A 13,693-nucleotide genomic window follows, 5' to 3' on the forward strand; every position below is an offset into this window, starting at 1 on the left:
AGACATTATTATTTTTTTTTTTTTTTTTTTATTTCTAAAATATATTTTTGATTTAAATTAATATAGCATATTAACCATATTTTATTCATCACATAATATAATGATACCATCACATTACACACACACATATATATATATATATATATATATATATACTGTATATAGCTATATATATATATATAAGTTAATTCTGTATATAGCTATATATATATATATAAGTTAATTCTGTAGTCTCTAGCTCCGTCTGGAACTTGATTGCAACTGCAATACATGGCCACTAGATGCCACTCATGCTCTGTTGCAAAGATTTCATGGCCTTTCTTTGTTCTGTCTAACCTAATTAAACGGTTAGCCGTGTGAAAATGTTTTTTTCAGAGGTATGTGCTTTCTAATGAATATAATTGTTACCAGCCCTGCTGTGCTGTCTACGCTAATTGCGTCATACGTAAATGTCAACGTCTTCAAAGACTATGGAATCCGGTGTTTAAAATCACTTTTGAAAATTACAATCATCCGTCATATCTGATGTCTTTCTAAAAGTAACACTATACTTCTCACGCTGTGTGTCTTTAAATTTAAATGCCTACAACATGTCAGGCCCCAGACTGAATGGCTCTGTATCTTTAAATGCATAACATATGTATACCCAGACCTCTTTGTTATGTACGCGGATATTTCATTTATTTTAAAAGCAAGAAGGACCTTAGATGCTTTATCGTGTTGGGATATAACTTTTTATTTTTATTTTATTTATTTTTGATACACGTTTGGTCAGCCACATCGTTGTAGCGCTTTTGGCTCGTTCTAAGGTAAGTGTTATTATAGTTGGTAATGAACTGCCTGTATTATTCACTGTGAAAGATCTATGAGCTATACCAAATCACATTGCCCTTTTAAATTTATTTTTCAAAGCTTTATAATGTTTATCAAATCCGACTCCCCGGCTTTAATACGTTATAATACCTGGCTTTCAGCCGGCTGTTTTGATGATCGGCGTTGCGCGACATCCTACACAAATCAAATTTGATATAAAACAAGATCTACATTTCTACGAATTATATATCTGTTGTATACCATATTTTTCTAACAACTTTTTTTTTTTTTAGCATTATGTTTAGAAATTCTACCAGCTGATTAAGATAACATTAAGCGTACTTTATATATGTGTTATTTCACATAACCAATATCAGTGTATGAAGTTACAGTATCAAACCAATTATATTTTAATACAGGGGGTTAATATTATTTATACCACTTTGATATCAAACGTGATACGGGCTTATCAAGTTTGATATCAAATTGGTATAAATGGGGGCGTGGACAAACTGTATAAAAGGGGCGTGGACCTGTCAAAACCAATTAGTTTGAAGAAAAAGTGTGCCTTATCTACTGCCTGTAACCATCGCAAATCGTCTCCTCAGAGGCAGCACTTGGATCCTGGCCAAAGCAGTGTCATATTTATAATGGGTGCAAAGTGCGCACTGCACACAGGCCTCAGTCACACACTTTTTTAATACATACTTCTCCGGAGTCCTGTTATGAAGGCAGCAGCACTGCTGTAATCACCCAAAAATTGTACGTGGTGGACATTTTTTTGGGAAGTTCTACTTATGTGCAGTAGAGTCTGAGCCCTCTAGTGCTCAGACCCTATTACGCTGTGCACTAGAGCGGTGCTGGCAGGCAGAGAGGAGGGGGCCCAAACAGAGGAGGCTGTTAAAGCGCCACTGGGCTAAAGCTAACAGGAGGTGCTGTTAGCTTTAGCTATTCTCCCCATGCTTGCATGGGTTTTCTCTGGGTACTCTGGTTTCCTCCCACAATCCAAACATATACTGATAGGTCAATTTGCTCCCAACAAAATTGGATTCGGCATGAAAAGCCGGCTGTCGGGATCCCGGCGTTCAAAATCCCGACGCCGGAATCCCAAACGCCGAAATCCCGACAAGGGGGGGACGTGGATCACCCCCCCCCCCCCCCTTGCGGGTTCGCTGTGCTTGCCACGCCAGGATTTAAACTGCATCACACAAAATTAACCCTAGAATGTCTGTATGTGTACATGTGGTAGGGAATATCCACTGTGGCAGGGACTGATGTGAAAGTTCTATTATTCTCTGTAAAGCGCTGCGGAATATGTATGCGCTATATAAGAGACTGTTAATAAATAAATAAATAGTATTGTTCCATTGGAAAACTAGTCAAGACTTTACTACAGGGAGGTAACCCTGCACTGTGCTGCTGGCAAGCTATAAAATTCCTCAGTGCAAGCAAAGGTCAGAAGTGTGTGAAGCAGAACACATTCCCTGTACAATCTATATTCTCATCTCTTATGTACTAAAAAAAAAGCAGGGGTTACGAATCATTGTGAACTCTGCATTTCAGAACATCATTCACAAAACATGCTCGTTGCTTCTGGAGACAGAATTGAAAAAACACGTCCGCAAAAGAAATATTTGCAGCGGATGTAAAATCACCCGGGTTCCGTGGGTGGATGGGATACCAGCCGAACGCGGATTTTTTTAAAGGGGCAATTACCTACAAGGCAAAATCATGCCTTGTAAGGGATTAATTCTGAAAAAAAAAAGTTTGTCCGGCATCCTGTGCGGCCACTGAACTCGGACGGCTTTACATCCAACCATTGAGCTCCGTGAGCTTCATTCAGATGCAGAACTGCGCATGTGCAGATTTAATTTAGCGAAATCTAATGCAGTGACCTCAATCAGTAGCATGTAGTTTGGGAGCGGAGAAAGTGGCGTAACTAGAAATTTTCCTCCCCCTCGTCCAAAATTTTTTTTATTGTGCTGCCCCCCCCAAACATTATAACTTTTTTACTTAAATGCTAGGGATTTTATGCCCATTGACAGGAGTTACATGCTCCTTGTCAGGGGTTGAATGCTCCTTGCCAGGGATTTCATGCGCCTTGCCAGGGGTTACATGCTCTTTGTTAGGGGTTTCTTATTCACTGCCAGTGTTTTTTTGCTTGTTAACAGATGGTTACATGCTCCTTGCCCGTGAGTTACATGCCCATTGCCAGGGGTTTACATGCTGATTGCCCGGGGGGCTTAAATGAAGAAATGAATTTAAATGTTTTCCTGTAGTGGGACTATGTTAACTTTATGATCAATATATAAAATGGTGGAGCGCTCAGATAGAACAATATGACCAATTGGGTATTACAAATTATTTATTACTGATAAAAGACTGTGATGTTTCACATAAAAAAGCAATTGCATATAATAAACACATTAATATGGCTGATACTCAGCCCAATATAATAAACACGAATAATCAATAATGGTGTACAGCCTGATATATTGCGTAAAAATGGGAATATCAGTATAGCATTAGACAATTTTTCTCACTTGTTCCAGAAGTTGACTCCCAGAGGGAAAAAGGGGGGTATGCTCCCAGTTGTTGTGGGGAGAACTGGAATGGCGGGTGTCCATAAACCTGACCGGAGAAGAGTAGAGCCTGATCCTGATTTTTGGTAGGAACACTGGTCTCAGTCCTTGATTTGGAAGTTCCGGTGATTCTCAGGTGGTGGTGTCCCTTTGTGGTGTCCAGTTGTAAATGTCCCAAGGGGGATCACTTGGGAGGGGGATCAAGGGAGAATTGGTCCAAGTGAGGTAATCTCTGTCTGGAGTCCCAAATAAATCAGAGCTGTAGCACCTTGTCTGACGCGTTTCGTTACCCACAGGTAACTTTATCAAAGGTACATGCTGACTTCCAGAGTTGGAACTCAGCCCGAGCAGCATGCAGGGAGGCAGCAGACACAGAGCACCCAGCCACCCACCTTCCACCTTGGAACACAGTGACCTGGACATGGGTGGGGAACCAGGTCTGGGACTGCTGGGCTGGAAACATGGCACCTGCACCAGCTGCAGCTGGTGGCGGCTGGGATGAGAATGTGCGGAGCGGGGCGAGGCAGGCCGGATGCTATGGAGTGGGCGGTACTCCCATGAAAGGTTGCCTCTCTCTGTCCAAGCTCCTCCCGGCACCCAGGGAATACATATGCGAAGTATTCAAGTATCCTCCTGTTGCTGAGCCATGGTAAACTCCCGAGTCACGTGGCAGGATCTCATCAGGGAGCAGAATGGCGCTCAGAAGGACAATATGATGTTACCGTCCCCCCAGCCTGCCCAAGTTCGTGACCCTCTGCCGCCATTACTAAGCTCCGGCGCACTCAGATCCAGAGCACTCGCCACCAAATTTTTAAAAAACTGTGTGTGTCCGGACCCGGGCCCCCCTGACAGGCCTGGGCCCGGGTAAACTGTACCCGCTCCCCCCCTCTCGGTTGCCCTGAGCAGAGCAGGGGTGGTAACGCTCTGTGTTCCAGCAAATGGAGAATGTCACCCCTGTTTTTCTGTGCAGGCTTCACTACAAGCTTACTGAGATGGTTGATGTGTATGGATCTGATGTTGCATCCTCAGATGCAGCAGCGGATCAGATGCCGGAGGAGGCATCTGTTTACACAAAGTGCCATTAGCATGTTGACACAGTAGCAGAGGTCACAACTATCTTAAAGGCCGCCAATAGGGGGGTGCTGTGGGTACAGATGTCCCGACCCCGAGCCTCTGAAAGCTAATTCTGCCCACCGCAATCCCCTGACTGCCTCTGCTGCGCTGCACTCAATACGCTTATCAAAGCAGGTCCCAGAGCGCAGGCTTATTCAACCCAGGACGCCAGGGGCCACATAAAATGCTGCACCAGAGCAGCTGCTGGTACGTGAGCTCTGATTGGCTCACCAGCCGGTGCTGCATTTGAATTGGCCGCCGGCATCCTGAGTTAAAGAAGCCTACGCTCCGGAACCTCCGGGCTGCAGCTCAGCGGAAGAGGAGATGGGGGGCAGGGCCTAGACTGGAAATGAGTCCCGGGCCCCAAAATTGCTGATGGCAGCCCTGCCTATCTGCTATCTGCATAGTGTCTATCTCTGAATCCACTAATGCTGCTTTCATACCGCAAAACCTGCTTAGACCCCGTATTTAAAACTTTCTTAAAACGGGTCAGAGCAAGTTAAAACCCCTTTCACACTGCACGTAAATACCGGGTCTCAAGCAGGTTTGCGGTGTGAAAGCAGCTGGAGAACAGGACACACAGTAGCTATGCTGCTGGTGTCACCACAGTGACAGGCTGAGAGGAGCACGATAGAATACAGCAGACAGGAAGCAGCATCCCTGGCATGGCTACAGGCAGGTGGCATTACCCGTACACTACCCTGCTCACTACAGATCCCTGATGAACTTATCCTGTTCCGCGTCATGCATATGTAATGAGCGGGTCCCACTCATTACATATGCGCATATGTAATCAGTGGGTCCCGCTCATTAAATATGCACTGCGCTGGGCCCCGCTCATTAAATATGCACAGAGCCGGATGAATAGTGCTCACTGCTGCCTGGTTACTGTTTCAGACCGGCTCAGACTGCAAAAAAACGGGTCTGAAACAGGTAGGACCCTGCTTTTTTACCATTTAAAATACCGGTTATTTTAAAACGGTAAATTCATTCTGGACCTTTCAGACTGCACATATTACCATTTTGAAACGGTAAAAAAACAGCAAAATACTGGGCAATAAGTGTGGCCTGAAAGGGGCACAAATGTATTTTAAATGTATCCTTGTTAATATATCCTTGTTAATGTATCTTTGTTAAGCAAGTTACAAGCAGTTGTACAACCAGGCTTGTGCCTATACTGTAGCAACCTGCAACACCTGTATAAAAAAATGTTTTACCTATAAAATATTCATTATTCAGTGAAAAAAAAAAATAGAAAGAACATCAAGAGTATATATTGTATTGTCTCATTAATTTTTATAGTATGTATTGGAGAATATAGAAGACGTACAAGAATACCGAAAGGAAAGGGTAATAGGAGCAAGTGGCGGATAATCCACAGGGTGACAGGGGCGGTCACCCTGGGGCCCCCACACCCGCCATCCCACTGCTGCGGCGGTGGCGGGTGGGTGTCAGGCAGCGGGGTCGGTCAGGCGGGCAGGGGGTCCCTGTGGTGGATGTGAAGGGGATCAGTGCCAGATTAAACCTTCGGAGGGCCCGGGGTACTTTAGACAGGGGGGCCCCCTTGCACTTGTCATTACTGGCCGCAAACTGCATGGGAGAATATTACACTGTCAAAACACAGAATAAAGGCAGAATAAACTTGGTCAATGGTTAACTGCAGGGGATATATATATATATATATATATATATATATATATATATATACACACATACATACACACACATATACATACATACCATATGAAAAGCCTGTGTTTGTCCCTCTGCACCTTACTCTGTAGGAGACCTCACAGTCCTAGTGCTGCCTCTAATTAAAAACCCTCCCATGACCAAGCTGCTGCTGCTGTTCTCCATGGGCCTGAGAAGCATGTAATGAGCTCCACCAATCAGAGCTCAGCACAAACCTCTCAGCCTCTGCCCTCTGGTGCAAAATGTCATGGGACTTAGGGCGGGATGTATTAAAATACATCGCCGCCCATCGCGGCCCCCCCGCCGCGATGCCGCCGCATATGTACTAACATATGCGGCTGGCATCGCGATGCGGTGACGGAGGCCCCCCGCGATACCTGGAATGTGGTGTGCGGGGGGTCTCCGTCACCTCTCTGCCCCCTTCTGCATCCCTCACGCCGGGGACAGCTATGCAAGCTGTCCCCGGCGCCTCTTCCTCCCCCCTGCAGCCGGAAGGACGTCCGGCTGCGTCACTAGGGGGAGGAAGGTGTTACCTTCTGGGTCCAGGAGGACCTGGACCAGGTAAGAGAGGGAGGGGGAGAGCCATGCAAGGGGCGGGTTTTTCGGCGGAGGCGTCGGGCGGCGAAAAGAAGCCCATAGGCTTCTATAGGGTATCGCCACCCAAAGGTGGCGATACATTACACTGCGGTGACGGTGCGGTCGGGTAATAGTACATAGGAAAATGCGGTAAAACGGGGGTTTTACCGCATTTTCCCTTTAGTACATCTCGCCCTTAGTCAACTCCCAGTAATGTACTGCACACTTGTGCAATCAGTGTGCCTTGTCTCCCGATGCTCAGCACCATTAATCATTGTCACATTGGCAGATAGGTGAAGCTGCAGCACTACCCCACTCCCATGCACAAAACCTTTAGCTAAAAAAAAAAATATATTTTTTAAATACATGCCAACCACAGGGGGCCCCAAGCTAGAGGGGGGCCCAGGGGCACTGACCCCTTGTGCCTCCATTATAATCCGGCCCTGAAGGGGATACTGTCATTTGGTCGACAAGCATAAGGTCAACAGTCATTAGGTCGACACCACTAGGTCGACATGCTGAAAGGTCGACTTGGGTCAAGGTCAACAGGTCATTAGGCCGACACAAGCATTAGGTCGACATGGGCTAGGCCGACAAACAAAAGGTCGATATGGGGTTTTTCACTGTTTTGCTGACTCGACATGTGCCGACAGGCAGTATTTCATGCCCTACCATCCACTAGGGCGTGGTGGGAGAATAAAATAGTGTGCCGATCGCAGTGAGGAGCAAAAGCGAGCCATGCAAGGGGACGCGGTGCACTTTATCCAGTGTCCATGTTGACTGTGTCAACATTCGGGTAAGAGCACTACTAGTTCCCATCCGCCGCAGGGACCCCACCGCTGACTTTCCATCTGCCGCAGGGTCCCCACTGCCTCCTCAGAGCTGCATGGACCCCACTGCCCAGATCCTCGCGCTGCCCAGGTACCAGGGGGGACCACGACCTGCCTCCGTCCGGGGGGCCGCAGACCTTTTGTTGTCCAGCACCCCCACAGACCTTAATCCAGCCCTGATAGGAGCGGCTGCCTACATATAATAACTGGGATCTAGTTATCACTACCAAATGAGTTGGACTCCCCACTGTTCCCCCACCCCTCTGCCGACCCCTCCAAAAATGGGACCGGCATCTTCCAATGATGTTACCTGTAGGGGCCAAGCTGGGAATTCTTTGCATTCCAGGGCGTGGGTAGATCTCATAGCATCTCATCCCCATAGAATCCTAAGGGGGCTATGACGGGATGTGGTCAAAATCCCGGCGGTTGGAATCCCAACAGTCAAAAAACCGATGCCGGAATCCCGACCGCCGCAATGCCGGCACTTTGTCCTTCTATGGGTGTCCATGACACCCATAGAGGGAGTATTAAATAGTGTGCCAAGCGCAGCGAGGCACTGGGCCCGCTGCGTGGTGAGCACAGTGAGCCCACAATGGGGGGCGATCCACGGCCCCCCCATGTCGGCATTAGGGTGGTTGGGATTCCAGCGTCGGTATTTCGAACGCCGGGATTCCGACCGCCGGGATTTCATACTAATCCCGCTATGACTGCTAGTGTAAATGGAAGGATTGCCGCAGGAGATATTCAGACCTAATGGAGTAGGTAGAAAGAAACCTTCAGCGCACTGGGTGACACTTAAAAATATTTATTCCATAGACAAACGATATGAAAAACAATGTAAAAAACACCGGACATAAAATGATTAAAATGAATCCCTCCTTACCCAGCTGGAATGGTGGAGTCAGGGATGGTATGAACAGAGTGTTTCCAAAAATGGGCTCACCCTGTAGGCTCCACAAGTTTCTGGGCTGGGATAGGTACTTTGTGGTCACTTGCAATCTTGGGCCAATGCATTTTGACTCATGGGGACTCTCTGATTGCCGGGCTGATAATTAGCTGAGCCCTGCAATCAGGTAATAGCCGCCCAGCCGGAGTGAATTCCGCTCTGTGCAAGCCTGCAAATCGATGTGCCCTGTTTGTGCAAATGATGCTGATTAGCAGAAAATCCATACGTAAGACTCTCATCTTCACATGATTCTCCCAGTGTGTGCAGTCTGTGCAAAGGCCAGGACTTACCCGGCAGCTGCAACAGAAACAGGCTGTTCGGGGCCAGGGGTGTGGTATAGGGTTCCGACAGTCGGGATCCCGACAGTCATTAGCCCGGCTCCGGGATCCCGACTGGCCGGACTCAGACAGCATGGTGAGCGCAACAAAGCCCCTTGTGGGCTCGCTACGCTCTCCACCTATTCTATTCTCCCTCTATGGGGGTCGTGCACCCTCACGAAGGAGAATAGCCGGTTGGATCCCGACGTTGGGTAAATGACTGTCGGGACCCTGTCTGGCACCCGGGGCTGGAGCTGTCTTCACATGCCTTCCCTTCAATCACCTGGGCATACCTGCATTATCCCTGACACTCCCAGAAAACGGGAGGTTATAACCCACAAATGCCGGCTGTATGTCAATCAATTTTCGTTCGGCCAGCAATTAAAAAAGACACTGGCTTTCATCTCAGGAAGGTCTTGTGCATGCATATTACGAACCGTACACACGTGCAGTCTATCAGTAATTGCCCGGCATGTGTAACAAAAACTAATCCCCTAGCATGCCTACGCTGCAATGAGAAATCATTCGATGGTCATCCTTGGATGATCCCAGTCCCCGTCCGCCTCCGACCTGCCCGATGTTTGCGAAAGGCTCTGTGAATATGCAAGTCACAGAAGCAATGGGGCACAACAGACGATATGAATCCGTAGTCCTCTAAACATCGGAAGGGCATACGATGTCAGTGCTGGCCTAGCTCGGCCTGTATCTGTCGCAGAGTTGTGGAAGGGTCACACTTGCGCAGAATAGGAAATTCATTCGATAGTGGGGGAATTGGGTATGGATGTGCGACAGGATAGCGGATTGTGAAATTGCAGAGGGTTTTCACTTTTGGAGGCAGCTATGTACTCGCAACCATCTGCAAATTTGCAGATGAGCAATTACGTCTGAATGAGGCCCAAAAACAGTAATGCATAATAATGTATTTATTTTATTGGTTTCGTTTTTTAGGTCTACAGAGTCTTGTTCAACAGTCAATAGGTCGACCACTATTGGTCGACAGTTAAAAGGTTGATGCATTAGGCCAGCATTGACAAAAGGTCAACAAGCAAAAAGTCATGCCAATGGTCGACACATTAGAAGGTTGAAATTAGTTTTTCATGATTTTTTTCTTTCAAAGAACTTGTTAAGACATAAAATCCATGTCAACTGCTTTCGGGTAACAGTTATGTCAACATAGACACCTAATTGTCATGTCAACATATACACCTTTTCAGTGTCGACCTTTTCCATGTCAACCTAAAGTTTGTGTCAACCATTTGTCAATGTTGACCTACTGCACGTCCATATTTTTTTGTGTGTGAACCGTTTTACTGTCGACCATTCATGTTGACCTAATGATCCATACCCTTACATTAATCCATACCTTATAACAGCGCCGACTACTATAACGGTTACTAAATGACAGTAATGCACAACAATGTATGTATGTTGCATTATAAGTGATGAATAGTAACAATGGCTGAATGAGTGATGCATAATATATGTAATGTTGCATAACATACAGTTATATATATGAATGATAACGGTACTGAAAAATGCACTCAATAAAAGTAGGTATATCAGCAGTATGCAGTAGTACTCTGCATACCGTCAGCATGGCTTCGGCACAATGGCTGCACCCTCTGACATTACTGGGCGCCTCTGTCACAGCGCAGCCGCCGCTGGCAACAGATAACTGTACACAGACCCCACATGTCATTCAGATATCCGAGTCAATAACCCACCGTAGCCACGCCCACACAGCGACCACGCCCCCCAGCATGCACGAGCCCCCCCAGGGAAACCGCCCACCCTTGCTAACTGTCACTAAGCCCAACCCCCGGGCCGGATCGTCGCCCCGTGATTGGGCCGCTCGGGATGTCAGCGCAGACTGGTTCAGCTCGGGACGCGCTCGCCGCCTCCTGTCAGAAAAGAACCCGGACAGGGTGCCGGGCTAGGCAGGGGCTGCTGCTGCCGCCGCCGGTCCGGGAGTCAGGATGAAGGCAGTCCGTGATTGGGTGTGAGCCCCTGCGTTCTCACCCCCCCTCCTTTCCTCTCCCGGTCCCCTCCTCCCCTACCCCCCCTTTCCAGTCACCTACCCGGACCAAAGATGGCGGGCGGCTCCATCAGCATTACACTGCCCACTCTCAACATGCCGGCGCGCACTCCCCGCCGCCGGCTCCTGCCCGCAGTGATGCTGCTGCTGCTGTTGGCTCTCCGCGGCTGCTCGGCCGACTCGCCACCCCCTAGCCCCGGAGCCGAGGAGGAAGAGGAGGGGGGCGCGGAGACCGTGATCATCGGGCTGCGGCTGGAGGACACGGACGACGTCTCGTTCATGAAAGCCGGGGCGCTGCGGGTGAGCGAGCGGAGCCGTGTGGAGCTGCGGGTGTACGGGCAGAACATAGACAACGAGACCTGGTCCAAGATCGCCTTCACCGAGCACCCCCCTCCCTGGGGCCCCGAGCCCAGCGGGCAGGAGGGGGGCTTCCACCCGTGCGGGATCCGCACGTCGGACATCATCATCCTGCCCAGCATCCGCCTGAGCCGCCGCAGCTCCGGCACGGTACAGATCCAGATGAAGCCCCTGCGCAAGACGGAGAAGAGCAAGGCGTACTACCTGTGCACGTCCGTCTCCAGCCCCCCGCCGCCTTCCCCCGGGGGCCACCAGCCCTGGACCGAGACCACCTGGGTCTACCACGCCGGAGAGGACACCCGGGTGATCGTGGAAGAGGAGAAGAAGTTCCTGCTCCCCTTCTGGCTGCAGGTCATCTTCATCGCGCTGCTGCTCTGCCTGTCCGGAATGTTCAGCGGCCTGAACCTCGGCCTGATGGCCCTGGACCCCATGGAGCTGCGCATCGTGCAGAACTGCGGCACGGACAAGGAGAAGAACTACGCCAAGCGCATCGAACCGGTCCGCCGCCAGGGCAACTACCTGCTCTGCTCGCTGCTGCTGGGCAACGTGCTGGTCAACACCACCCTCACCATCCTGCTGGACGACATCGCCGGCTCTGGGCTGGTGGCCGTGGTGGTCTCCACCATCGGCATCGTTATCTTCGGCGAGATTGTGCCCCAGGCCATCTGCTCTCGGCACGGCCTGGCCGTGGGGGCCAACACTATCTTCCTCACCAAGTTCTTCATGATGATGACCTTCCCAGCCTCCTTCCCGGTCAGCAAGCTCCTGGACTGTGTCCTGGGCCAGGAGATAGGCACCGTCTACAACCGGGAGAAGCTCCTGGAGATGCTCAGGGTCACCGACCCTTACAATGACCTGGTCAAGGAGGAGCTCAACATCATCCAAGGGGCCCTAGAGCTCAGGACCAAGACGGTGGAGGACGTGATGACCCCGCTCAGGGACTGCTTCATGATGGCCGGGGATGCCACCCTGGACTTTAACACCATGTCCGAGATCATGGAGAGCGGCTACACCCGCATCCCAGTCTTCGAGGGGGAGAGGTCCAACATCGTGGACCTGCTATTCGTCAAGGACCTGGCCTTTGTGGACCCTGACGACTGCACGCCGCTGAAGACCATCACCAAGTTCTACAACCACCCCCTGCACTTTGTCTTCAATGACACCAAGCTGGATGCCATGCTGGAAGAGTTTAAGAAAGGTGGGAGCCATGCAATGTGTTGGGGAGAGAGGCGCTGCACAGGTGTCCATGCACCTGGTTGTAGAGGGTGGGCCACGTTTCCTAGGTTCTGTGGTAGTGTTTGGCTAGTATCTGTTATTATCTCTGGTGCATAATGCTTAGAACCTCCTGAGTTCTATGTTACAGATTATGTATTATTTAGTATGTGACGGAAGAGAATGCATAGCATCTCTGTAAGTTCTGTGGTAGGAAATACCCAAAGCCTCCTAGGTTCTGTGGTAATGTCTGCCCAGTATCAACTAGCTACTATGATAGAGAGTATCCAGGGTCTCCTAGCATCTGTGGTACCTAATGTGCTGCATCTCCTAGCATCTGTGGTACCTAATGTGCTGCATCTCCTAGCATCTGTGGTACCTAATGTGCTGCATCTCCTAGCATCTGTGGTACCTAATGTGCTGCATCTCCTAGCATCTGTGGTACCTACTGTGCTGCATCTCCTAGCATCTGTGGTACCTACTGTGCTGCATCTCCTAGCATCTGTGGTACCTACTGTGCTGCATCTCCTAGCATCTGTGGTACCTAATGCGCTGCATCTCCTAGCATCTGTGGTACCTAATGCGCTGCATCTCCTAGCATCTGTGGTACCTAATGAGCTGCATCTCCTAGCATCTGTGGTACCTAATGAGCTGCATCTCCTAGCATCTGTGGTACCTAAGGCGCTGCATCTCCTAGCATCTGTGGTACCTAATGCGCTGCATCTCCTAACATCTGTGGTACCTAATGCGCAGCATCTCCTAGCATCCGTGGTACCTAATGCGCTGCATCTTCTAGTATCAATGGTACCTAATGCACAGCATCTCCTAGTATCAGTGGTACCTAATGCGCAGCATTTCCTAGCATCTGATGTACCTTATGTGCAGCATGTAGCATCTGCGGTACCTAATGAGCAGCATCTTCTAGGTCAAGGGTAGGCAACCTGTAGCCCTCCTGCTGATGTGAAACAACTTATTCCAGTATGCCACAGTTTTGGTAGCTAACACTTTGGGCATATCGGGATGTGTAGTTCCACAGCAACTAGAGAAACACTACATTTCCTTAATTTTGAACTATAGAATGCCTGGCATCGCCTTAATTCTGAGGTACAGAATGACTGGCATCTCGTGGCACCTGGAGTACAGAATGTGGGTACAGAATGCCTGGCTTCTCCTAGGTTCTGTGATACAGGAACACACCATCTTCTAGGTCAGTGATGCTA

At 49.2% G+C, this 13,693-nt stretch overlaps 1 protein-coding gene across 4 annotated transcripts in view; it reads left to right on the top strand.

Moving 5' to 3' along the window:
* The first annotated feature begins 10,686 nt into the window (after nt 1–10,686).
* Nucleotides 10,687–13,693, top strand: part of CNNM2 (cyclin and CBS domain divalent metal cation transport mediator 2) — a 106,309-nt gene continuing 103,302 nt past the window's right edge. For all 4 annotated transcript variants that reach the window (XM_083149252.1, XM_083149254.1, XM_083149253.1 and 1 more), the window contains exon 1: nt 10,687–12,459. In XM_083149252.1, the coding sequence (XP_083005378.1) occupies nt 10,959–12,459 (1,501 nt within the window). In that variant the 5' untranslated portion in view covers nt 10,687–10,958. The remainder of the gene's footprint in view (nt 12,460–13,693) is intronic.

This window comes from Crinia signifera, chromosome 6, assembly GCF_055691185.1.
Source record: "Crinia signifera chromosome 6, ASM5569118v1, whole genome shotgun sequence".
NCBI lineage: Eukaryota > Metazoa > Chordata > Amphibia > Anura > Myobatrachidae > Crinia > Crinia signifera.